We start from the raw sequence: 26,169 nt of genomic DNA, 5'->3' as shown, positions 1-26,169 counted from the left end.
ACATCTTCCACTAACACAGTTTGCCTCTACAGTCTAGCTGCTGTATTTGGTGCCTTGCAGACACTTTTAAGAAATGGCTGATATTAAATGGGTATGGACAGGTGTTAAAACCTGTTTTTTCCCCCAAGAGTGTTTTGCTTTTCTCCATGAAAAGTATATGCCATCCTGTTTTTACGTCATTATCTAAATGAATTCCCAGCAGCAGCTACCCAATAATATGAAGCTATGTCATGGGTCCACTAATACTGTCCTATCATCAGTAAAGGATTTTTTGTATGTACGAATGTTTAAATCATGCTTTGTCTTAGACTACTTGAAAAATCACTGAAGTTCATCAATTCACTTTTAGTTCATGAAGGATAATTCTGAAGTTGTGTCATTTATTTCATTGCCTGAACAACTATGTTAAAACTCATATAATTTATGCTTGCACTGTAGAGTAAAAGTACTAGAAATCCTGATAATGCCAGATGAGTCAAAGTAGAGCAATAAAGCTAAGTAATGACACCAGTTGTCTTTAAATTCAGGAGCTAGGCACATGGCAGCAATGGCTATATTCTGTTTCCAGGTGTGTCATTTTATCTGAACTGAGCACAATAAACTTATTTAGATGCAGTAAAAAATATCTGTGCAGCTCAGGAATTTTTTATAAAGGGCTATCAACATCTGTGTTTTCTGGTAGGACGATATATTCTGTCTCCTAATTTCTGTTTTATATTGCCATCTGCATCATGCCTCATTAACTGATCAGAGAGACCTAGAAGACTTAACACCTGAGTTAATCAGAAGATTCAGTTAAAACTTGATTATATCTCAGAAGCCATTTAGTTGAAATTATGCATTTTTCCTTCTAATCTTACAAAATTCAGTGTGGAGTTCATCCATCTTTCTTTCTTGCTTGCTTGCTTTCTTCCTTTCTTCCTTTCCTCCCTTCCCTTCCTTTCCCTTCCCTTCCCTTCCCTTCCCTTCCCTTCCCTTCCCTTCCCTTCCCTTCCCTTCCCTTCCCTTCCCTTCCCTTCCCTTCCCTTCCCTTCCCTTCCCTTCCCTTCCCTTCCCTTCCCTTCCCTTCCCTTCCCTTCCCTTCCCTTCCCTTCCCTTCCCTTCCCTTCCCTTCCCTTCCCTTCCCTTCCCTTCCCTTCCCTTCCCTTCCCTTCCCTTCCCTTCCCTTCCCTTCCCTTCCCTTCCCTTCCCTTCCCTTCCCTTCCCTTCCCTTCCCTTCCCTTCCCTTCCCTTCCCTTCCCTTCCCTTCCCTTCCCTTCCCTTCCCTTCCCTTCCCTTCCCTTCCCTTCCCTTCCCTTCCCTTCCCTTCCCTTCCCTTCCCTTCCCTTCCCTTCCCTTCCCTTCCCTTCCCTTCCCTTCCCTTCCCTTCCCTTCCCTTCCCTTCCCTTCCCTTCCCTTCCCTCTCCTTCCCTTCCCTTCCCTCTCCTTCCCTCTCCTTCCCTCCTTCTTTCTTTCTTTCTTTGAAAAAACATACCTAATCAAGTGGTGAAAACAGTAGATGGGGGAGAGAGAAGGCAGTCTGAGGGAGGGTTGGTTCTTTTATCCTTGTTCCAAGAACTAATCCAATTTATAGATCATCAAAAATATGCTGAGTCTCTGTCTTTGTCCCATAGGTGATAAATTCTGCAGCTGTTTCTTGACCTTTCTCAGAAAATCTTTGTTGTTAATTTTGAGTCACTGAATGAATGATAACACTTGATGACTTGGGGAACAAATGGTTCCCTAAGAGTTAGGGAAAGAAGTCTGTTACACTGCTATCTATATGCACATCATAGGAACAAAAAAGACCAAACCAAACCAACCAACCCCAGAACAAAACAAGCAAACAAAACAAACCCCAGTGATAATTAAACTGAAAAGCATGTCGATTTGTAGATTATAGATCTGCAAATGACCTGCTAGAGGAGTTGAGTAAAATGATATGGCAGTTCTTTGTGTAGGCATTCTTAAATTAAGGTGCTTCAAATGCCCTAATTATTTTGCCAAAGAAGAATGGTGAATTTAATTATTTCATTCTTAATGAAAATATTACAAATTTTCCATATTGTTTTCAATAATACTATTTTGTAGTATCTCTCTTGTTTAGTTAAGGGAGTAAATTTGTCCCAGTGCTAAGGAACTTAATGTAAAATTACTATTCTTACTTAGGTGTTTTATTTTTTTGTGAGGGTGCAAAATATTTGTAGGAAATCTGTAATCTGAATTTTGTCGCAGTAGTAGAGCGAGCCTACTGAAAATTTATGATATCTGTGTGCAACTCCTCTGGTCCTTAACTTTCTGAGAAACTCTTGCAATTGTTCAAAATATCAGGAAAAATCCTTCCATGTTATTCTGTAAGTCTGGAGAAGTTTATGGAAACCATAACTTGCAGCTATTACTGAACTGATCACAGGATGTCAGGAGTTGGAAGGGACCCAAAAAGATCATCGAGTCCAAACCCCCTGCCAAAGCAGGACCGTACAATCTAGCTCAGGTCACAGAGGAACGCTTCCAGATGGGCCTTGAAAGTCCCCAGAGAAGGAGACTCCACAACGTCTTTGGGGAGCCTGATCCAGTGGTCTGTGACCGTTACAATAAAGAAGCTCCCCCATGTGTTGAGGTGGAACCCCCTATGCTGCAGCTTATATCCATTGCTCCTTGTCCTTGATATTAATGTTTCTAATTTTATTTCTTATTCTTTAAAAAACCAAAATCTTCTTATATACTTATCTTCATTTCTGCCTTCATTATGTCATGATGTTGCTGTTTTCCTCTTGCAAATATTTTATCTTTTTGTTTCTGAGTTTTTGTGACTTTTAGGCTAAGCCAAAAATAAGCCAAACAAATTCAGCAAAAAGCTGACTGTTTATATTCAATGTACCACAGCTGTGTTATTTTGTTAACCATGTCAAAACTGTCAGTGGAACATTTCCTAAACTTGCTGTCAAGCTTAAACATATTTATTCATGTTAACAGTATAAATCTCAAGCAAGCTGGGTACTTCAGCGTGAATTCAAACACTCTTTTATATGATGTCTGTTTTGGTCAGGCCTGTTGAAATACACCATACTGCAGCTCTGTTTACAAGCAAATGTCTGCAACATGACTTTTCCTATGCCTGTGTCAAAGATATACTGTCTATGTTACAGTCACTTAAATGACTTGAAAATATGAGCTCATTCTTAAATGTATGTTTTAACCACAATCTTGATTTTCATCCATACAGGTTAAAAAAACCTAATAATGTATTTATCAATGGGAGGTACACACTTTTATCCTATATAAAACTAGGAAGTGTCAAAAGTACCTCAGTTCTGTTCAGGACACATTCCATTTCTTTCTAGAGTTAACTGCACTATTCTTCCATGTTGATCATGAACATTTTGACCCAGTCAAAAATAATCACCTACATGTATACTGTAATTGAATATATATCTATATATATATGTGGAGGGAGGGAAGATTGTCTCAGCAGAGTGAGAACATCAAAAGGAATCTGTTTGTTTCTAAGAGGGGAAGTTAATGAGTTCAACAGTGAGGGAAAAGCATCAACTTTTGAATGTGATAAATGGGAGTTAGAAGGTATGTGTACGTGCTTGCATTACCCCTTGCTGAACTTGTTGAGCATCCTGTTGGTCCATTTCTCCAGCTTGTTGAGGTTTCTCTTGATGTCAGCATGACCCTCTGGCACATTAGCCGATACTCCCACTTTAATATTGTCGCAAACTTCTGCCCCATCACCCACATTGCCAATTAATATGTTGAACAGGACTTGCCCCATTATTGACTCCTTTGGCGACACTTACTGGCTTCCAACTAGACTTTGTGCTGCTGATCACCACTCTCTGGGCCCAGACTTTCCTCCAGTTTTGAATCTGCGTCTCTGTTAACCCAGCCAACATATTGTCTTTAAATATCTTATGGGAACTAATGCCAAAGGCCTGCATAAACTCTAGGCAAACACTCTATCCATCTACCACAAGAATAATTTCATTGTAGAATCTTATTGAAGTTGGCCATCTTGACTTTCTTTTGGTAAAGACATATTGAGTGCTCCTGATGATTTTCTTGCCTTTAATGTTCTTGGAATTGGTTTCCAGGATTAACTGCTCCCTGGTAGTATTAATGTTAAATAAAATTATACCTCAGCATGAATAATTTAAATAAAATTATGCCTCACTCTTATAATAAATGATAGATTCAGTATATTTTCCTACTAAAACTATTCTTCTATAATTAAATATATGATAACACAATTATTTTGATGAACGGACATGTGATTCTATGGAAAATTGTGGAGGTAAACCTACCAATCAGACAGCAGCTTTTCATTACCTTCTACCACCAGATATAAATGTACATAATTTACTTACTCTGTTCTCAGTATGCCACATTAAAGAAGCTGCTACCAAGCATTTCCTTCATATCCTTTCCTTGATATAAAGGATTTTATCTTCTTTTCTAGTAGCTTAATAAAAATGAGTGAAATTAATCTAGTTTTCCATACACTCACTAGCAATTCTTAGAAATAAAATGGGACAGCATTTGCACACGTTGAGGTATTTGATATAATAAAATATGACCAAAAAAGAACCAAAAAAGTGAAATAATTACTTAGAGGTAAAAAAAAAAATAACCAAACCCACAAGACAATATTCTGTTTCACAAGGCAAAAGTTCTATAATAATTTGTGGAGTTGGAAAAGATACTAATTTGAGACAATGTGTTTGTTTAATGATTTATTTTACCCTCCTCTATTTCCTTTTGTGATTTGGTAGTTTAATTAAAGTGTTTCATTATTATTTCTTTTTGTTGCTTTGTAGAAGGTCTTACTTACAAGTTTTATTTACTTTTTTAGAAGACTACATTTTTTGGGCCTTCATAGGTTTAGTAATGTTGATATGGTATTCCTGTGATTAATCAATTTTGGAGACCCTTCTTGTAATTACAAGTCAACACAATACAGGTCATACTTCTATGCAAACAGAAAACTATAACATGAAAAATCAAAACAGAATCTCTTCATGCTGTTATTTTAATGCGTTATCCTTCCATTTTAAGGCTTTCCCTTAGTAATTTGTTTTCAGTCTAAGGAAGGACTATACATTTTGTTTGAATTATTGTGGCACCAAAGTGAATAATTCTAAATGACCTTTATAAATAACTGATTGTAGGATTACAATCCTCAGAACATACATCAGTTTCTCCAATTTGCCTGTACTGGCTTTTGTTGATAGAACCTCTTCTTCAAACAGACAAGCTCAGTGTAACAAAGTAATAAGAGCTTTCAAGGACATGATATTCATCCGTCAGCCTGACTTCCACAGTTTTTAAACACAAACATTCTCAGGTCTCAATTATAACAATAAATGAAGTCTATTCATTGCAGACATAAGTATTAACAATTCCTACACATAAGTAATCTGTCATTTATTATTTTTTTTCTGTATAAGATTGAGGAACTTCTATTGTTTTCATAAAGCCAGAGTTAGCATGATGGATACAGAGGTGGGAACAGTATGCTTTATTTTCTAATATCGTTAAATTTTGCTCTACTTGAAAATTACATTGTATTCATAAAATGGAGGTGAATTTTTTACCCTTCAGTACTAAATATGGGTATTAGGGTTTAAATGACAGGATATAAAAAATTCCCATGCTTCTGATAGCTGTGTTTTGCTTGTGAAATAAGAAAGTTACTTTTAGCTTTGATCCAGTTTTATCTTCCTTGAGCCACATAATAGATGTCAGGATCAAATTACATTGACTGCGTTTGCTCAATGAAGTACAGTTATTCAGTTTTTATGTGAAGACAATTGCACTGCAGAAAGTGTAATTAGTTGTGTTGGGTTTGGGGTATATCTTAATCAAAATGTAAAGCATTTATCTGGAAGGTTTGGAACCTGTAACAACCCCATAACTAATAGAAATGATGGTGGTTTGAGGAGGTCAGGAGAGTAAGGATAGCTTACTGTAATTCATATTTAATAAAAAAAATTTGTTGGGTTAATTACAGTAATTTATTGTAATTAGGCTGAAGTTACAAGTAATTGTTAATTGGAAAATATCTTTTATTTTCAGACTCATCTTTCAAGTATATTTCCTTCTTTAAAAAATTATTTACTTATTTTATTTTCTAGGTTATTCAGATCAATTTTGAAGAATTTGATCTGGAGATTGGCTATGACACACTGACAATTGGTGATGGAGGAGAAGTGGGTGATCCTAAAACTGTGCTTCAAGTGTAAGTCTTTTGCACTAACAGTTTGCATGCAGTACAGAATACCTTTAATATGCTTTTTTTATGAGAGCATGTAGTGATTAGAATCTGATAAATCTCAACAAAAGGAAATTAATCTTACTGATTTGTCTATAATTATTGAAGGTGAGAAAGAGATGATCTAGACATCAGAATAGAAACATAAACTAAAATCAGAAATCTTGAAAGACAGTCTGTATTTCTGTGTAGACATGTAAGTTTTTAGGGTCTATTGTTCTTTTAGACATGTGTTCTCAAATTAAGTGTGTAAGAACGCAATCAAAAATACATAAATGGATGACTTATGCATAAACTTTGACAATCTCCTAGCAAGCTTATTACAACAAAAGATATATATTGGATCTTGATCTTTAAGCACTTAATGACTGTTGTAGGTAAATCAAAAAAATGAGTTAGCATAGTGAAAAAACTTACTACAGAGAATACCTGGGTAGAATATTACCTAAACCACATATGAGTAGAAATCAGACAGCACTGGATATTTAATAGGATCTTATAATCTGTTAGTATTCTTTTAGGACATGTGAACTCATAAATACTTATATATATATATGTGTGTGTGTGTATGCAAGCACAGAATCACCACTGTCAGTGAAGGAAGAGCTGGTATGTAAACACTTACAGGAGCTTGACTCTTACAAATCCATGGATCCAGAAGTTATTTACCCAAGACTGTTATGAGAACTGGCTGATATCATTGCAAGATTGTTTTCCATAATCTTTGAGATGTTGTGGAGATCAGGGGAAATCCCAAAACACTGGAAGAAGGCTCCTTTCACCCCTATCTACAAAAAGGGTTTAAAAGAGGACCCAGGAAATTGTAAGACCCTCTGGTTTTCACTTCAGTCCCTGAGAATGTGCATTTTTTAATGGCACTTTCTCCCCACTATTTAAGAAATATTATCCCTGAAAACTGTATGTACTTTAAAAATGTATTTATAACAGATTTCAGAAAAAAAAAAAAAAGGAACAGTAAAAAAACTAATTGCTGTTTATCACAGGAATAATTCTCTCTCACAAAACAAAGAGATTAATATTCCCAAAGGTTTTAATATTCCCAAAATGTACTGTCAGTCACCACTGATAATTAGAAAACTCTGCTAGCCATTACATCACTGTTGTTTCTGAGAAACATCCTGTTAATCCACTAATTTGGCAAGGACTGAACTCACTGAAAACACTTTCTTTTAGTGTGGGAACGTGCAGTTCGTACACTATGTTAGCCAGGCGTTTACTTGTTCTATTCTGGCAGGAGTCTTTGTAGTAGCTCCATCTGTGAACACAGATGTGGGAAATAGACATGAATTTCTCCCACAGCAGAGTATTTCATACAGAAATAAACTAAAAAAGACCGGAGGGGAGAACTAAAATTAGCTGCAAAATATATTCAAAATAGTCTACTTGAAGCTTCAGCTAGCTTTAAAGAATGGTTACAACTGAAAAAAGCAACCCTAAAACCAACAGTTTTTGCTCTTACACAGTCTTATGCTCATGATCCATTATACAAGAATGGCAAATGTTTTGGCACTTTCCACCACTCCTTTTTGCCTGACAAATTCTTACCAAATTTGACAGAGAATTGTTAGGGGAAAAGTGCAATATAACATAGAGCTGCTGCTCTTGTAGTTCCTTACTACTTTCACAATATTTCATTCAGCAAACCGAACAACCTTTTAGTTGTTCATAGACGTAAGGTTTTCTGCAAGCAATATGAAAAGTAAATCAAACCAAAACTTTTTAAATTTCTGACATTTAGTGGTTTTGCTAATGCAGGAATGAATATCAGCTGAGTCTGTCAAGAACTGTGTCACTTTCGTCCATCGTGTAAAGGTTGATGGCAGGAGATGAGAGAGGTCAGAGAACACTTGGACCTTCATAATAGCGTATTGTTTAAGAATAAAGACATTTGGGAGGTTGGAGGGGTGGTGACTTTATACCAGAGAAATACTTTTTTTTGAAGAATAAATGTAGTGCCTCATTAGGGTCTTTTAGTGCCATTTGATATGCCTGCATGCGCCTGAATCATGCACACAGGGCTACAAGGTAAGGTTCATGACTAGGTGAGATGTATGTCTTTCTGGACCAGCAACTGGAAGTGAGATGAGCTGTTTCAGTACGACACAAACAGTAGTTGCTTGTCTTTATAGACTGCTATCCAATCTACAGTCATTGGAACTTTGAGAGCTATAATGGTCAAGCAGCCAGGAGGTAATCAGTTTGCTGTGTGTTGAATGCAATGAATCAAAAAATAAATAAATTGAGAATTCTTAGAAAAACAAAACAAAAAGTAATCTAATTACTTAATACTAAATGGCTTTATGATTTTTTTTAAATTTTATTTTTATATTTGTAGGTTAACTGGGAGCTTTGTACCAGACTTAATTGTGAGCATGAGCAATCAGATGTGGTTGCACCTTCAAACAGATGAAAGTGTTGGCTCAATCGGTTTCAAGGTTAACTACAAAGGTAACAACACATTATTGGAAGTGAATTTAATGGTGTACCAAAACCTTTTTTTTCTTTCATATTAGGAGATGATTTCTATTTTCAGTTCTGTCAGATATAAAAGCAAAAAAAAATGTAAGCTGAGCTGAAAAACATAATAAAAATATAAATTAATCTCTTTAAAGGTCTTATGTTAAAACTGGATACTTTTCATTTGTTTTTTGTTTGGATTTTTTTTATAACAGTGGACTTTTGGCCTATAGTTTTACATTTATTTTCCATTGTTTCATATTGAAAAATATTAAAATGAAAGAATTGTATGATTATTTAAACCCAAATGCAAAAAAGAAAATTAATACTTCCTGCATTTCTTTTAAAATCAATCACACCTACCATAACAGAAAGAAACCATCCTAAGCAAAGAAGTTGAATTACTGATGAATTATGTACTAAGGCAAAGAAAAACTTCCCTTATTTATGGTCTTAAAAATGTACATGATCTGTAATGCATAACAAAAAATGCTGTTGCTCTTTGATGCTACTGGAGAACATAGAGTTTTCATATAGCACAAACAGCAGAATCAACCAAAACCTTAGGAACAACATATGAGGAGAGGCTGAGGGAGCTGGGGCTGCTTAGACTGGAGAAGAGGAGACTCAGGGGTGACCTCATTGCTCTCTACAACTACCTGAAGGGGGGTTGTAAACAGGCAGAGGTTGGTCTCTTCTCCCAGGCAGCCAGCACCAGAACAAGAGGACACAGTTTCAGGCTGCGCCAGGGGAAGTTCAGGCTGGAGGTGAGGAGGAAGTTTTACACAGAGAGAGTGATTGCCCATTGGAATGGACTGCCCGGGGAGGTGGTGGAGTCGCCGTCACTGGAGGTGTTCAGGAGGAGACTTGACAGAGTGCTTGGTTACATGGGTTAGTTGATTAGGTGGTGTTGGATGATAGGTTGGACACGATGATCTTGACGGTCTCTTCCAACCTGGTCTGGTCTGGTCTGGTCTGGTCTGTTCCATTCCATTCCATTCCATTCCATTCCATTCCATTCCATTCCATTCCATTCCATTCTATATACACTGCTGTATTATTACAGAATTATAGATCTTATTTTTATATTAGATTTAACATAGCTGCATGTGTTTCTTGCCATAAATTTTTAAGTTGCATTTTTCCTGACTATCAGTAAATCCAGAAAGTATGATTATTCATCAAAATTATTTATCAAGAGGAGAGAGGAAAGGCAAAAGTTAAGCCAACATCCATGTATATGAGACATGGAGCTGATGTTGCTGAGGATGGGCAGATGGAGCGAATAACCATTCTGAGAGTAAACAATCTTGACTTGCTGGGTTTTGCTGTTCATAACTCTCTTCTGGCTGTTTATGTGTATTGAAGTCTGTAGTGATATGAAAGAAGTGGCCTTGTGCACTCTTGGTAGTTGTATCCAGACTAAGAAACTCTGTTGTTTGGTACTTATTATGGCTCAGGATTTTGGCATTCCAGCTGTTGAATAGGGCACCAGAACAAGAGGACACAGTCTCAAGCTGTGCCAGTGGAGGTTTAGACTGGATGTAAGAAAGAAATCCTTCCTAGAAAGAGTGGCTGGTCATTGGAATGGGCTGCCCAGGGAGGTGGTGAAGTCACCATCACTGGAGGTGTTTAGGAAGCGACTGGATGGGGCACTTGGTGCCTTGGTTTAGATGATTCATGTTGGGTGATAGGTTGGACTGGATCATCTCAAAGGTCTTTTCCAACCTGGTTTATTCTATTTTTTTCTATACTATTATTAGTATAAACAAGTTAAATAATTTGCTAATGTGGCAAAACTTGAACCATAGTTCAGTGGAAAAGGACGATTTTTAGACTGGATCTCAATGTCCACAGTTCATCAGGTGGTTTCTGTTATTTACAGGATCCTTTTGTGACATAATTAATTTTTGCTTACAACAGTTTTAGCTTGCAGAAGGCAGAGGATTATCATCTGTGTCTTATAATGTGCCACTATATCTTGTTTTATTCATGAGTTACATTTATTCTTAGAAGCTATAGTTCTACCAGAATAAAATTAATCGAATATGAATAGGTAGAAGAGGATAAAAAGGGTGAACACTCACAGTCTCATCTCCATATAATCAGCTTTGTGATTGCACACCTAGATAGTGAATATGTATTTCTCTCTTGCCTTACATTGGTACTTTACAGTAGCTTACTAACTAGCATTTGAATGTGTCAAGCATTCGATGGATAGGCATTGTGTGGCACTTTATTCTGTTTTTTATTTTGCTCCCCAATCTAGAGCATGAGTCAAAATTTTTATATATCTTACTTTTGTTTGATCTCTAAGAATATGCATTCATTAGAGATTCCAGAAATGAGGCAATGTTCCTTTAAATCCAGTGGGCAGGGAAGGGAGGAGGAATTAGGTTGGGGAAGGGTTGTGATTTGGTTGTGGTTTGTTTTTTGGGTTTTTTTTTTTTTTTGGGGCGGGGGGGGAGGGTGTTTCTTTGTGTTTAAAACCTTTGTGTTAATGATGGTAAGCTCTGAAAGGAGGAACCTAAATATGCAATACTTTGGTTAAGCAGCTATTTTGTAATTAAAGTTTTGGAACTTACAAATTGGAAATTGAGAGAAAGTCCAATGAGGTAAACTGAGTAATTGAATTAGAAAAATGCATTCAAGGCTTTAACTTCTCTCTGACTTCTTCAACATAATCAAATATTTCCAACTTTTATCTGCAAAATATTCAGAATTACTTGAGATTATTGTGATTTCTAGGAGTCAGGATCAGAGGCCATTTTATTTTAAGTGACTACCTGAATTATAAAGTATGTATGCCCAACTTGCTTATATTTCTCTTTGATGGACTGGATCAAGTTCTATTCCTATAACTTGTTCCTTTTCACATCACAATTTCCTATTATCCAACTAGACACCTGACTTGGCCGGAATTGTATCTATTTATATGTCTTATATATTTAGCTTGCCTGTTTCTGCTTACATAAAAGATGCAACTACATTAGCATTTTAGATCAGATCCAGTAATGTGGGTTTTGAACTGAATCGTCTTCTGATCACTCCCGCTTCCCCTGCTTTAGTTTTCATCACAGAGCATTCTTGAAAGGCACAAGTTATATTCCTTTAAGGCAATTCATAAGATACACTTGAATAGCATTGGGAATAGCATACTTCATGTACTTTAACTCCTAATGCATATTTATCAGGACCTGATAAATCCTGTCCAAAGTAAAACCACTAAAGCATGATGAATTCCTCACAGATAGCAGGGATACTGTATCTTCTATTGGCTCACTTTACAGACTTGCTTATGTCAGAGTTAATTACTTGGTAACAGTACTTGTACTTGATAAAAGTATTTGCTAACAGCTAAAATAATTTCCCACTAAAATGTTTTTGATGCCTAAATATCTGCTTCTGTGCATCCTCATACTCACCCTAACTGCAGAGTTAGTGGAGATATGTGTGCCTTGTCCCATCAAGATTCTTCTTCAATCTACTTTACATTTGGGTCTGAGTCTGGCAGGCACTTTAAGAATACAGATTTTTCTGAGTGCTACATGGAATATGATAAGAACAGAAGGCTCTGGGATGTCATTACCTAGTACTCTTTACCCACTGTCCTTCAAAATGGACTACTTGCTTAAGGTGTGAGATAGAAGGCACATCTTTTATGAATAGAATTGAATATAGGAAGATACAAATTAATGGTTATTACTGATCACAAGCTGCATGAGTACTTTGCACCATTCAGTATTTCAGGAAATGGTGTCATACTGTCACAGTATATCCCAAAGCCATGGTAAAGAGGAGAGAAGTTCTATCCAAACAGTTGTGGAGAAACAATTTCCAACATATTTAAACACTGAAACTGGATGAGGTTCATCTACAGCTGAGGCGGGGGCGGGGGGAAGACCTGCACAAAATACAAGATAAGCTAATACAAATACAGCATAATCTTCAAAGATTAGAAACCCATTTTTGTCAGAGCATAAGAATCTGAACAATTGTGACTTTATATTTTAAAAAAATCCCTGATTGACAGTCTGGAAATTAAACATTACATTTCATAGAAAATTATGTATAATAGCACTAAATGCAATAGCTTCCTTCTTCCCATAAACCATTAAAAGGATTAATATCTTTATTGCCAATAGCCTGACACCTAACTAAATTCTCTCAATTTAGAACACCTTTCAATATTAAAAAAAGAAAAAAACAAATGAGAAAATAAAAGAAAAAGTATAACATGTCATACACAGACATTTTTTTCAGCTGAATAGTCTGGAAGAATTACATCTATATGTTTTCAATTAAATGTCTCAGTTCACTTGTTTGGCAGATTGAATGTGACTTTTTTCCTGGGTTGAGTGCTTTGGAACCATTTCCTGGAATGTACTTACATGAAGGTACTACTGCATCATGAAAGTACAACTGCATGAAGTTGCTGATTCTATAGCCAATACTTTATAACACTGATTGACAAGTGATACAGACAGTTAATAAAAGAAGCCCACAGCTGACTTGTCAGCTAAGCTGACTGTGGAAAAACTGCTCTGAACTATTTTTAACAGGGACTTAGAAGAGAAGCATTTAAGATTAGTGTCCTGGAAATTTAGAGTTGTTTCAAGAAACTTCAGTGTGACAGTGTGACTGAAGATGAGGAGAAAGCTGAGGTCCTGAACACCTTCTTTGCCTCAATTTTTAACAGCAAGGCAGGAGTTCAGGACAAGTCTCAAGCTGCGCCAGGGGAGGTTTAGACTCGAGGTGAGGAGAAAGTTCTTCACCGAGTGAGTAATTCGTCATTGGAATGGGTTGCCCAGGGAGGTGGTTGAGTCATCGACCCTGGAGGCGTTCAAGGGGAGATTGGACGTGGCACTTGGTGCCATGGTCTAGTCATGGGGTCTGCGTTGATAGGTTGGACTCGATGATCCTCGAGGTCCTTTCCAACCTAAGTGATACTGTGATACTGTGATACTGTGATACTGTGACAGAAAGGTTGCTTTTTTAATTTCTGCCAAATGTACTTCTTCTTTTCAAATCAAACTGCAGAGACATTAGATAGTAGGTTTTTATTTTGGGGAGTATTTTTTGTTTAGTTGTTTGTCCTTTGGTATTGGTTTTAAATGATTTTGTGGAATCAGAGGGTAGAATATCAATTTAGTCTGCATTTTAAATGACTTGAGAAAATGAAGAGATGTGAGCATATGTCTGCAAAGTAACTATTCTTGATTATTGCTTTTGTTAGCCGCTTAAGAATTTTCACTTGAGTTGTTTGGATGTTACAGAGAGCAATTTGAGAGGAAAATGATCTTTTCTAAATAAGTACCATAGCCAATAACCTTATTAAATGATAATTAAAGGGAGATTATGGCAACCTTATCTGAATATTAATGTAAGTTACCGAGCAAATACAGAAGTTAACCTGATGGAATTAATTAGATGACATTAAACAAATGAGTTCACAAGCCATACAGAATAAAGCCTAGGAGGTGAACTTTTATGCTAATAATAATAAATAGAATTAGTATAAGATCTATTGATGATGTTGCTTCAAAGTGATCTCAATTCTTGGAAGGCAAGTTTATTCAAAAATTAAAGTAGGAATTTTGAAAATTTATCCTTCATGGAATTTTGAGCTCCTGATCCCTAAAATCTTCTCAAAATCCAAAAAGTTGTGCACGAACTTCTTACTCTTTGAGGAAGCATTTCAGAGAGGTGGTCTGAAGGGATTAGGATACTGAGTTCTTTGCCAAAGACATAGCTAAAGAAAGAGATGTAACTTGCAAATCAGTTGTTGCATTCAGGTTAGTTACAAGCAAAAGGGAACAAAATATAAAAAATAATTAAATATTTCTTCTTATCCAATTCATGTTTTAAGCCTAATGTTCAGATTATTTAATTAACATAGAGAAAGCTTAGTAACAATACAGATAAGTTGGTACATGCCCTTTCTAGTATCTGTTCCTTGTTCTGGGAGCTCTGCTCACCTTTCCAGTGCCTCTTTGTGTCCTGACATTAACACCTGCCTTCCTCATGGAGAGGGGAGTGGAGATGAATGTACTACAACTTATCAGCATCCCGAGGTCAGTACTTGGAGGAGTATGGTGTTCATAGTAGGGTTTCTTTCTCCTTTGGGTCTTCTCAAGCAATTATTCTTAGACTTGGGCAGTAGGAACTTACTATGTATTCTGTTAACATAACTATCCCTACTGGTAACTTTTTATATATGCTTGAAGCATACTTGAAATCTGACATTCCAGCTTCAGGCTTCATAAAATAAAAGCACAAGCACAGTGTAATAACTTATGTATAACATTTGACACAGCAGTATGGTGCATTGTTTCTTACTTTAGCACTACATTTAGATAAAATTAAAACTTTATGTGAAAGAATTTAAGGCCAGGGCATAGTTTCTATCAAAATAAAAATATGTCTCTAAAATGCTACAACAAAGAAATAAGAATATTCCAAAAACTTTAAGGCACCCTTTCTACAACTCTCTAGAAACCAAATCACTTAATCTAGTGTGACATATGTACTGTAATATATAGTGTGCCAAGTCAATGATATTGTTAATTGTCTGGTTTTGAGAAAAACAGATGGCAGGTCAAAACAGATGGCAGGTCAAATTTTATTCACTTTCAACAGTTTTAAGTCCCACAGATTTTTGTTTTTGGTATGCTTTTATTAGCCAATGGGGAGTTTAAAAAAGATTGTCAATGTATTTTTTCAGACTCAGAGTCACAGAATGGTAGGGGTTGGAAGGGACCTCTCAAGATTATCTGGTCCAACACCCTGCTAGAGCAGGATCATGTAGAGTAAACCATACGGGAACATGTCCAGGTGAATTTCGAACCCCTCCAGAGATGGAGACTTGTCAGCCTCTCTGGGCAGCCTGTTCCAATGCTCTGCCACCTTCAAAGTGAAGATTATTTTCCTTATGCTTATGTGGAACCTCCTGTGTTCCAGCTTGCCTGTTTTGCCCCCTTTCCCTGTCACTGTTCATCACTGAAAGGAGTCTGTCTCCATCCCACTGACCTTTGCCCCTTCTCACTGCCTCACCCTTTTTTATTTTTTAATTTCAATTCTTAAAACTGAGGGGGCTGGGTTTTTCTTTTTTTTGTGGATTTGCTACTACAAGCTTTTGATTGTTTGCTTGGAGTTTATTGTAGGTTTGGTTTGGGTCTTTTTTTTGTTGTTGATTTGGGTTTGTTATGATTGGGATTTTTTATGTTTGAGGGTTTTGTTTGCTTGTTTGTTTGTTTGGTTTTGTTTGGTTGGTTTGGGGTTTTCTTTTGTTGGGTTTGGGTTTTATTATTTTTTTTACTCTATTTATTTATCCAAAATGCTTTTGCAGGTTAGAAATAGTTTTGCAACGATGTACTGGAAGGCTGGAAGTTTGCCAGTTTTGATCTCTTCAACAATTTATTGAGGTTTATAAAATTAATTGGTTCTGATATGACCATATTACTCAGCTGACTGGTACCTGGGATTTTGGTGGTTTTTTTCCCCTCTCCAAATCATGCTGAGTTTGTGAAAGGGAAATTGCTAGACACAAGGTGAATTATCAGTGAAAGGCAGATCACAACACATGTTGTACAGTGTTTCATGTCCACCTGCCTTGCATAACTGAAACAATTTACTGGGTGTTTTAAGTGAAATAAATTATGTAGTTAATGTCCCATGAGACCTCATCTGAAATTAACCGATAAATGTCACTCTTCAGAGGTCTCATTTTTCATGCTTTCTACTGTTATTTTCATCACTTTCCTACTGTAAAGCACTGCTCACACCACTACTTTCAGTAGTTGCAATGAGCTGCTTATTGATGAATCAAACCTTTATTTTTCTTGCAAAGAAGGTCAAGATCTTGTTGGAGCTTCCATTGTCATTTACATTAGACAGTTTTTTAAGGTAAAAGCTTAGCCTTTTCATTACCGCCATCATGAGTTTGCCTTTAACACTCACTTCTTTTGTCTGCAAGATTTCTTGAATATGCTTTTGAGTAACCAGCATTTGTCATTATTTACCTGATTATTACCTTTTTTCTAATACCTGCCAGTTTTCTAGTAGACAAAACAGTTTCAAGTTGTAGAACTCAGACTCTCAGCTTTGATTCTTCTTTGTCTACACATGTTCCCTTGAACAAAGGATATTTCCTTTGACAACATCCTTAAAATACATGTCTTGTTAGATATCTTTTTTTCCTTTGCATAGGGAGTGGAATTATGTCTTGACAAAATTTGTAAGTGATATGGAGGAACAATTTATGATAATATTATGTCTTCTGTCTCACAACTCATTAATTTGTAATTTTTTTTAGTTAATTTCCTGGTTTGCTTTAGATAACAGTGAACATATGCATGTTATTAATCTCCCAACATATAGCAAGCACAATTTAAATTCAGACTCTTGAATTAGTGAATCGAATTCAATGAGAATTAGGAATCTCAGTTTAACTTGTACACCTAGAAATTGTAAGGAGCTGCCACTAAATAAATGCCACTGTTTTCTGGCTGGTTATTTTGGTTTAGATGTTTGCCATGTGTGTGCTGGCTACCATTAGAAACTAACTGCGCGTAAAAGAAAGTGAGCATTTAAAAGAGTGAGAGTATCTAAATTTAAATGTGTTTCTTGGTGGTCATAAGGGCACTAGTTTTGCCAGGAATATGAAGAGGAAGATATACTCTTTCCCATACTTTATCATCAAGGCAGTTCTCTGCTTCTGTTTTCTTTGCCATGACCGTGACTGTAGTTAAATGTTAACAATCTGACCTTGAAATTGTAGGAATGACGCTAATTATGTCACCTACTTTTTTAATCATCCCTACTATAGTTCCAACTGATTTTTTCTGCTATACAGGATCTCTTTCTTCCTCTTCTTTTCTTTTTTTTCTTTTTTTTTCAAAAATGAAGGACACAATTTTGATTTAGTTTTTGTTTTGAAGAATGTATGATCTGTGTTTATGCAGTTGTTCTAGCAAATAAAGAAGATTTGTAGGCTGAATAATCTGCAAATTACCTCCCATGTTCTAAATGATAAATTAATCTATCCAAGTTCCATGAAACCAAGGAGAAATCAAAGAATGTGGAGTAGAAGGGCAGAAGGCATGGTAATAACCTTGCTTGCCAGGCTTTTTTGGCAAAATTTGAGAATTCTGAATAGAATGAATAACTGAATTCTGTCTACCATTTAAAAGCAAGTTACTTTATTTTCAATCAGTCTGCATTCAAAAGACATTCTCAGAAGGGAGTTTCTGTTCTGTCATAGCAAACATTTTATATGTGATGGAAGAGACTTCATGTACCACATTATGCACATAAATACCACATTCCTTCAAAAAATCTCAGCAGCACAAGTTAAAGTAGCAATAAATATTCTGGCAATAGCTTTGATGTCTGCTTTCTCCCCCAAACCCTTTGAAATTACTAATGTCTTAATTGCTAATAGCCTGCCACATAACAGAATTGTAGCTATGAAATCTAAGTGGACTTTATATGATAATTGCTTATATTTCTACCAGATCTTTATAATCTTCAATATTTAGTTTTGATAAGAATATTGGATAAGGTCTGGACCATAAAAAGCATATAAAACCCCCAAAGATTGATTTTCATCTGAATATCATTCTTTTGCAGCTCTTATTAAATGACTGTATAGCACCTGTTATAAGAACAAAAACAAACCTAATTGAATATCAGTGGTTTGAAAGCAAGACAATTTCTTCATTAAATAATTGTCATAAGGAAAACATCTACTTTTAAATGTAAGGGAGAAAGTGGATTTGGCTGTGTATTCCTTGTCAATATTTCAATTTTTCTAAATGAAAAGGGAGTGTATCTCTCAAAAAATTTTTTTTAGTAGTTCTGAGTCCACAATTACAGGGTTGAGGTATTTGAGGTGACCTTATAATTGTAGAGAAGAGCAAGCTCACATACCCAGAGTGGTTTATGTAGAATGTAAATCATGAATCAGGAACCTCTTTAGTCTCTCAAGATTTGTATTGTATTTTGGCACCTGGGTGGATGGATGTTGTTTGAAGGAGCACTGGCATAGGTCCCAGTGGTCCTTTTCCCTTGTGCTGGAATTAGGATTTCTCCAGAAGCTTTTCAGTATTGAATCTGTGGTTCAGCCTTTGTTGAAGTAGTTCATTTGCAGAAATTACTGATGAAATATAATATTGTGCAGTGAAAAGTTTATCTAAATAATATGTTGCAATTTTTTGTATGGAATGGATTGAGTTCAAGCACTGTGGGGTGAGATTTTTTTTTTTTTTCTGGAGGGTAGTCTTTTTGCAAGTCAGTTATTAAAACATAAGAAAGCTTCAGAATGTAATTTACCACATATGAAAGCATAATTCAGCTTCTGTGCACGCATTTGTTATCATACAGTCTTTAATTACACAGTCACCCAGTATTTCCCTTAGGCTTCCTGCTTGTTCCTTGCATTGGATGAATGGTGCCTGGGAGATGCAGCAGCTGGTTAATGTTTTTAACCCCATCATTCAAGAGTGGGCCTTTATTTACTGTACACTCATTAATACCCACAACAAAGACACAAAGCTTATATCTCAGTTTTAGTATATATATATGATCTTATTTTTTTAATCATTAACAAAGAATGTAATGGTTTTTCTTTAATTTAAACATTAAAAACCAAACAAAACCACAAAAAATACCCTCAACACATTATCATCCAAGTGTTACATGTGGTGAAAGTGGCAAAACTGGGACTTTATGATTACTAATGAGATATCAGTCTTAGGTGATTGCTGAGCTGATGCATTGCCTGTCTCATTTATCTTCCTGATATTTCTGCTCACATTTTTTACTTGTTAGGTGCAAAGATCTCCACATAGACAGTCCAGAAATGAGACTAATATGGGAAGTAGACAGATGCTAAAACTGTAGGTTTTCATTCTCTCTGGGCATATACATTAATTGTAATCATCCATCTAATGACATGTCACAACTGCAACATTTTAGATTACTCTTATCATATATCTAACTGCAATGCATATTCTTGTCTTCAGTATTTCAGCTGATATTTTACTCTTATTCATCTCTTCTCTGTTGATTTCAATAATTGACATCTCAAGATTATTTGTGAACAAAGTCCAACTTTTTGAACTAGAGTAGCTGACAAATAGAACTAATGTCACCCATAAAACCAGTGTTTGAGCAACTGCTGCTAATAAATGAGTCCGTCAACAGTGTTCTCTACAGTAATGCTTTGTGACTTGTTTTGTTTAACAGATTTAACTTTGAATTGTAAATATACTATTCTCCCTGCCTAGCAATACCTCTTAAAAGACCAAAAGAGTTAGGTTTTCTGCATTTTAGTGTGTTAATTTGCCTGTATGCTCACTTCTCAAAATGACCTTAAAGCTATATCTGAAAGTAGCACATCATCTTAAACTTATTTCCATACACTTAACAGCTTGTTGATTAGACACACATCAGATTAGGGGAGAAATATAATATGATAAAAATGCACTTAATATTCAGACAATTTTCTTAAGGAAACAAAAAGTCTCAAAGAAGAAAAATTTATTCAGCATCTTATCCTAGATATTGTTATTAGTATCTGACTCTAAGCTGTCTGTGCTTGAAATTTATGTTAATGAGTTCACCACTTCAGAGTAAGAAAGACTCATACAAATTTCATTACTGTTATTATACCATCTCAGGTCTGGACCTCTGGTTGGTCCACAGCAAGCTGTTGAAGATTGTTCTCTGGTCCATCCGTAGCCTCCTGTCCTTCATGCAGAGGAGAGGTTGGAGGGACAGCATTGATACTGTGCAAGCGCTGCACTGCAGCAGCAGAACATTTCTGTGTTATCAACAACGTTTTAGCTACAAACACAAAGCACAGCACTGTGAGGGCTTCTACGGGGAAAGCTGACTCCCTCCAAGCCAGACCAAATACACTTTATTATATCACTTATTGTTTGCATAGAGTGTCTGTCTTGCATGGTTTTCTCATGAGATTTTCCCATGCCAAAACTAGGAATACTTTATTCTGATGCACTGAAAAATAGCAGTTGTCCCAAGTTATATTCTCTTTGGAGTATGTGCATCAAAGTGATAGTTAAGAGAGGATTTAATTTCTTCCTAGAATAAGGATGTACAGGCAAAATTTTCATCACTGTGGGAAGTGCAAGTCTTAGGAGAAACAAATCATCTTCTGGTGTGTGTCTTACAGAAGGGCAAAATAAAGTAAATCATGCAATTATATTTTATTAAAAAGAAGCAAACAGAAAACATCAAACAAACAAAACAACCAAAAAGCCAAAACACAGCACAAAAAAATAAATAAATCAGCAAACCTCCCCGCAAAAAACCAAACAAAACCCTAAGAAATTTTAAAGTGTCCTTTACCAGCTTCTAGCACTTAATGAACAGAACCCATCCTAAGACTTACTTGACAGTCTTTTTATTATGACAGAATAACATTTTGCTGTGGATACCTGCACAAAATTTACCCTGATATGCACACCTTTAATTTTGCCTTTGTTTTAGTTCTTTTACTGCCTTACCTAAGATGGATATGCTGGCATTTGGCAGTCTAACTCCTTTACTCCTTTGTGATTGAATTTTAAGGATGGAAGAAAATATTATTCACCTTTATTAATCATTTAGTACATTTTTAAAAATTATCTCTGCTAACTCAGAAATATTTCTTGACTGAACTATTTTTTCCTAGTGGTAGAAGGAATTCCTACATGTAATTTAACAGGCAGCCTATGCCAAAGTAGAACACCAAAGAAAAATTGTAGTGAATGTCTTTCAAGCTGTTCCTTCTGAGTACCATTTTGTAAGCTTTTTTTTCACATTTCCTGGGAAGTTTTAAGTTTCTGTATTATTTTGAATATAATTTAGTGACATTCTGCTGGAACAGCTCTGCTTTTCAGAAAGCTTCCAGATTCTAAGGAGTTGACATTGGAATCATTGCTAGCTATCTAATGGGCTTTTTGTGGGGTTGGTGGAATAGTGCTAGGAACTACAGTAGCAGATGAAGTAGCAGTAGAATGCCTCTTAGGACCATTTATGGCAAGGCAAAAAGCGTGTTGCATAATCAAGTGGTTCTACAGTACCAGTTAAAAGCTGTCTAAAAATATTAATAGGGTAAGGGCAGCAGACTGCAAAAGCAATGCAGTCACTGAGATTGGAAAGTAAACAGCAATTTTTATTATCTTCTTGTTGAATGTCTGTCTCTGGCATTGAAGGTTATTGCTGCAGACCTGTTGTTTTGTTCTAAGAGTGTTGATTTGTCGTGACCTAGTGATCTTAATTTTTTAATATATATTTCTATCTTAATAAATAAAATAATTGTTTATATTATAAGTTATAAGTTGGTATAGTTCAGTACAGAGAGGGAATAAGGCAGTGAATGAGAGAGAAAATGATGGGGAAAACTCATGTGCTTCTGTACTGTACTGGGCCCCTCAGTTTAAGAAGGACATTGAGACACTTGAACGTGTCCAGAGAAGGGCAACAAGGCTGGGGAGAGGCCTTGAACACAAGCCCTATGAGGAGAGGCTGAGGGAGCTGGGATTCTTTAGCCTGGAGAAGAGGAGGCTCAGGGGTGACCTCATTGCCCTCTACAACTACCTGAAAGGTGGTTGTAGCCAGGAAGGGGTGGGTCTCTTCTCCCAGGCAACCAGCACCAGAACAAGGGGACACAGTCTCAAGCTGCGCCAGAGGAGGTTTAGACTCGAGGTGAGGAGGAAGTTCTTCACCGAGCGAGTCATTCGTCATTGGAACGGGTTGCCCATGGAGGTGGTTGAGTCATCGACCCTGGAGGTGTTCAAGAGGAGATTGGACGTGGCACTTGGTGCCATGGTCTAGTCATGGGGTCTGTGTTGATAGGTTGGACTCGATGATCCTCGAGGTCCTTTCCAACCTAAGTTATACTGTGATACTTTTTTAGATGTTTACCTTCAGAGGCCTGTAGTTAATCTAGAACAGATTCCTTTAAATGGCATTCAATTATCAGTGAAATATCTTTGTAATTTAGAAGGCACACTTTTTGTTCCAGTCAATTATGCATTTTGGTTTTTAAAACATTTAATATGAGATTGGATGTAGATATAATTTGGAATTTTATATCTTTGTTTCATGCTCTAGATATTTTTAAGTGTTTCTCATGTTCAGCTGTACAGTAAAATCTGATCAATTATGCATTTTATAGACTGATATTTACTTCAATACATGGATTGGAAAATTTGCTCCCATCATCACATTGACATATCTCTAACATTTAAAATTTCTTACAAACAGCTCAGACACAGTCAAAGTAAGTAGTGATCTTGCAAAGTGTTAGACATACTGAGGAAGGGGTTTTTTAATTATTTTACTTAATCTTCTCCCATCCATATGCAAATGATCTTTTATCTCTAATTTGTATATTTTAACCATAATAGAGAGTGAAACAATAAAGCATGTTATTGGCAAAGCTGATGCACTACTTTGACATTGAATAATCTTTTCCTAAGTAAGATAAGGAACGGTTTAATTATTCTTTATTTTGCCATTTAGAAATTCAGAACTTTAGCTGTTTGGTCTGAAATTATCTGTGATGTGAATGACTGTCTCACTGAAAGTACTCATGAGCAAATTGAAGTAGAACACCTCAGCAGCTTTAGGAAAATACACTGTTTTGTAGTCTTTTTAATAAATAAATAAATAAATAATCTGGCAACCTTATTAATAAGTTCTAGCGTTCTTGCATATTGGATCAGTGACCCAAAATTTGGCAAGGGGATGAATATCTAACTAGATTCAGTTTGTGAAATTCCAATTTGCATAGGCTTACTCACTTGTTTAAGAGGATTTAGATTACAGAAACTAAAATCCCCAAGAGCTTAGTCCAAGCTGTAGTCTAATCAGAGCTTCTAGCAATGCTTCTTTCTCTTCTTTTTGGGGAGAGGGGTGGGAGGGTGAGAGCTCTCCATTTGTTACTTGAAATAAATCTACGTTCAACAGCTACCTTTAGATGAAATTTAGATGTAGTTGTCTGGTGGTTAATGTCCATCAAGCTGCACTCATTCCCCCTCCTTAGCAGGACAGGGTAACAAAATACAGTGAAAAAAATCCATTAATTGAGATAGGGATAGAGGGATCTCTCAGTGGTTATTGTCACAGGCAAAACAGACTCAACTGGGGAAAGATTAATTTGACGTATTGCCAAGTAAAAATAAAGTATGATGGTGAGAAATAAAACAAAAAGCATCCCTCCACTCCCTTGGGGGAAAGGCAGTGTTTTGAGAATGGGTTTTTATGAGATTTTGGTTTTCTTTTTAGTCTGCTTTAGTTTCCTTTTTTCTAGAAGGAAAATGAATGACTAGACTAGGAAGAAGCAGAAAGAGGAAATATAAGAACAGAACCCTGAGTAAAAAAGCAAGCTACACACACAGTCTAAAGCCATCTGAAGACAAAGCTCTATGTATAAATAGAGACCTTTCTGAAATAGCAGTGGAGAGGAAGGGTTTTACCACTAAGATAAGTGACATATCCCCATATAAAGAATATGATTAATAAATAATTTTGACATAAGCAGCAGTGGTGATACAACATATTAATATTATAGTAGCGTTTATCATATAACAGAGTAATAGCAGCTAGAGTGTGTAACACATGTCACAGGATTTTGCTGGTATAAACTCCCAAACAGACAAATATTTTGCAGCAATGTCCTTACTCTCTTGAGAAAATGTCAACAGACAATAGACAGATGCAACTAAAATGAAAGTTGCTGTTGAGAAACTTAACCCACCACAGGAACAATAGATGGTAATTGTCAGTCTCTTGTCACATAATTTCCCATAGCTGCTGATTGTCATTAAAGAAGAGTTGCAGAGTGCTTGCAAGTGAAAACATTACCTTGGTATTGCCGGTAAAAACAACACCAACAGATTTGAAAAGTCCTACAGATTAAATACTAGCTGCAAATAAATTCACAGTTGTCAACACAAACTCTGGATGTGTCAAGAGATAAACTGTGGATGATGGCCTTCATGATCTTGGATTTGGACTTATATCTGCACACATTAAGCATATAAAAAGAAAAAGGACTTTTGACCCTTAGGTTCTGAATAGTGATGCCCTTTTTCTTTTTATATGCTGACTCACATAGTGCCCAAAAAAATCCCCTGAAATAGTTCATTTTCATTTGCATGATCTTCAAAAGCATACTGAGAGAAAGAATTGCCACCATTAAACTTATTGAAACATTCTATTTTCCTGAAGATTTTCTGAAGATAGGAGTTAAATACCTCAGTCAAATCAGCAAGGACACAAATGAGTTTCCTGCTGCTTTTATCAGTGTAATAGTATATTGCATGTTTTCATCATCTTTTAATATTTTTATAAACATTAGAGGATGACATTCTCAGCAGCTTCAGTCTCTTTACGGTGATTAACAACATGCTTATATTTTTCTTGTTGAAATCAAATTATTTAGTCTATGGAAGAAAATAATTCTTACCTTAAAGTGAGAAAACCCCCATCCATTTAAATAAATAGGATTCAGACACAGAAATTATAGAATTAATGTTCATTTTAATACTCATATATGTACATCACTGGCAGTGTTTGTCCATCACTGGAGGTGTTTAGGAAGAGACTCTATGGGGTGCTTGGTGCCATGATTTAGTTGATTAGATAGTGCTGGATGATAGGTTAGACTCAATGATCTCAAAGGTCTTTTCCAACCTGGTTAATTCTATTCCATTCTATATATTATACTGATTACCTGTTTGTTTTTTGTATCTTCTATTTTTTTATTTGAGCATCAACTTAAGAAGTGAAAATTATTCTTCCCATGTCAGTGATGGCTTTGCCATTGACTTCAGAGGATTTAAGTATTAAGCCTACAATGTGTTCTTTATTTTACAAGCTTTGCACATTGAAAGTTTTGTTCTTTGTTTTACAAACTTTGTGTGTTGACATTTCTGTGCTAAATATATTCCAGCTGCCCTGTACAACCTTAAGAACATCTTGCAACTATATTTATGACAAAATGGCTAATGCAATGAAAAAGAACAAACAAAAGTATACAGGAGCGTTCTGTAGGAGTCTATGAGTCCCTAAGGTGAATGAATAGGCTCATCCTCAAACACAGAGGTATCTTTGAACATAAAGACAGACTGAGGTATCTTGAATATTTGTTGAATTGAATCCATTCATATTAATTCCATTGAAATTTGGGAAGTGTCATAATCTGTAAAATTCATAAACAAAATCTGTAAACCAAAAAAAGTGATAAAGTTTAGCATAAACTCTATGTTTAAGTAAATTACACAGTGTTCTAAAACTAAATTGCTTTAATGCAGCCAGATACTCTACTAAATAAATATTGTCCTGGAGCTGCTAATTATTTCCTTATGTTTTGTTTTTTGAGGCAGTAAAGGTGGCTGCATTTTATATGAAGAACTTGAAAA

General features: G+C 35.9%; 1 protein-coding gene across 1 annotated transcript in view; it reads left to right on the top strand.

Annotated features, from left to right (window-relative positions):
* CSMD3 (CUB and Sushi multiple domains 3) overlaps window positions 1-26,169 on the top strand; it is a 406,730-nt gene that overhangs the window by 190,712 nt on the left and 189,849 nt on the right. The window contains exons 12-13 of the mRNA XM_068167989.1: window positions 6,120-6,223; window positions 8,613-8,725. Coding sequence (XP_068024090.1) covers window positions 6,120-6,223; window positions 8,613-8,725 — 217 coding nt within the window. The remainder of the gene's footprint in view (window positions 1-6,119; window positions 6,224-8,612; window positions 8,726-26,169) is intronic.

The sequence above is a fragment of the Melanerpes formicivorus genome, unplaced genomic scaffold (assembly GCF_026170545.1).
Source record: "Melanerpes formicivorus ecotype bairdi unplaced genomic scaffold, bMelFor1.0.p_v2 SCAF_128, whole genome shotgun sequence".
Lineage (NCBI taxonomy): Eukaryota > Metazoa > Chordata > Aves > Piciformes > Picidae > Melanerpes > Melanerpes formicivorus.
Note: the sequence above shows the minus strand (reverse complement) of the source record. Positions and strands in the feature narration are given on the sequence as shown.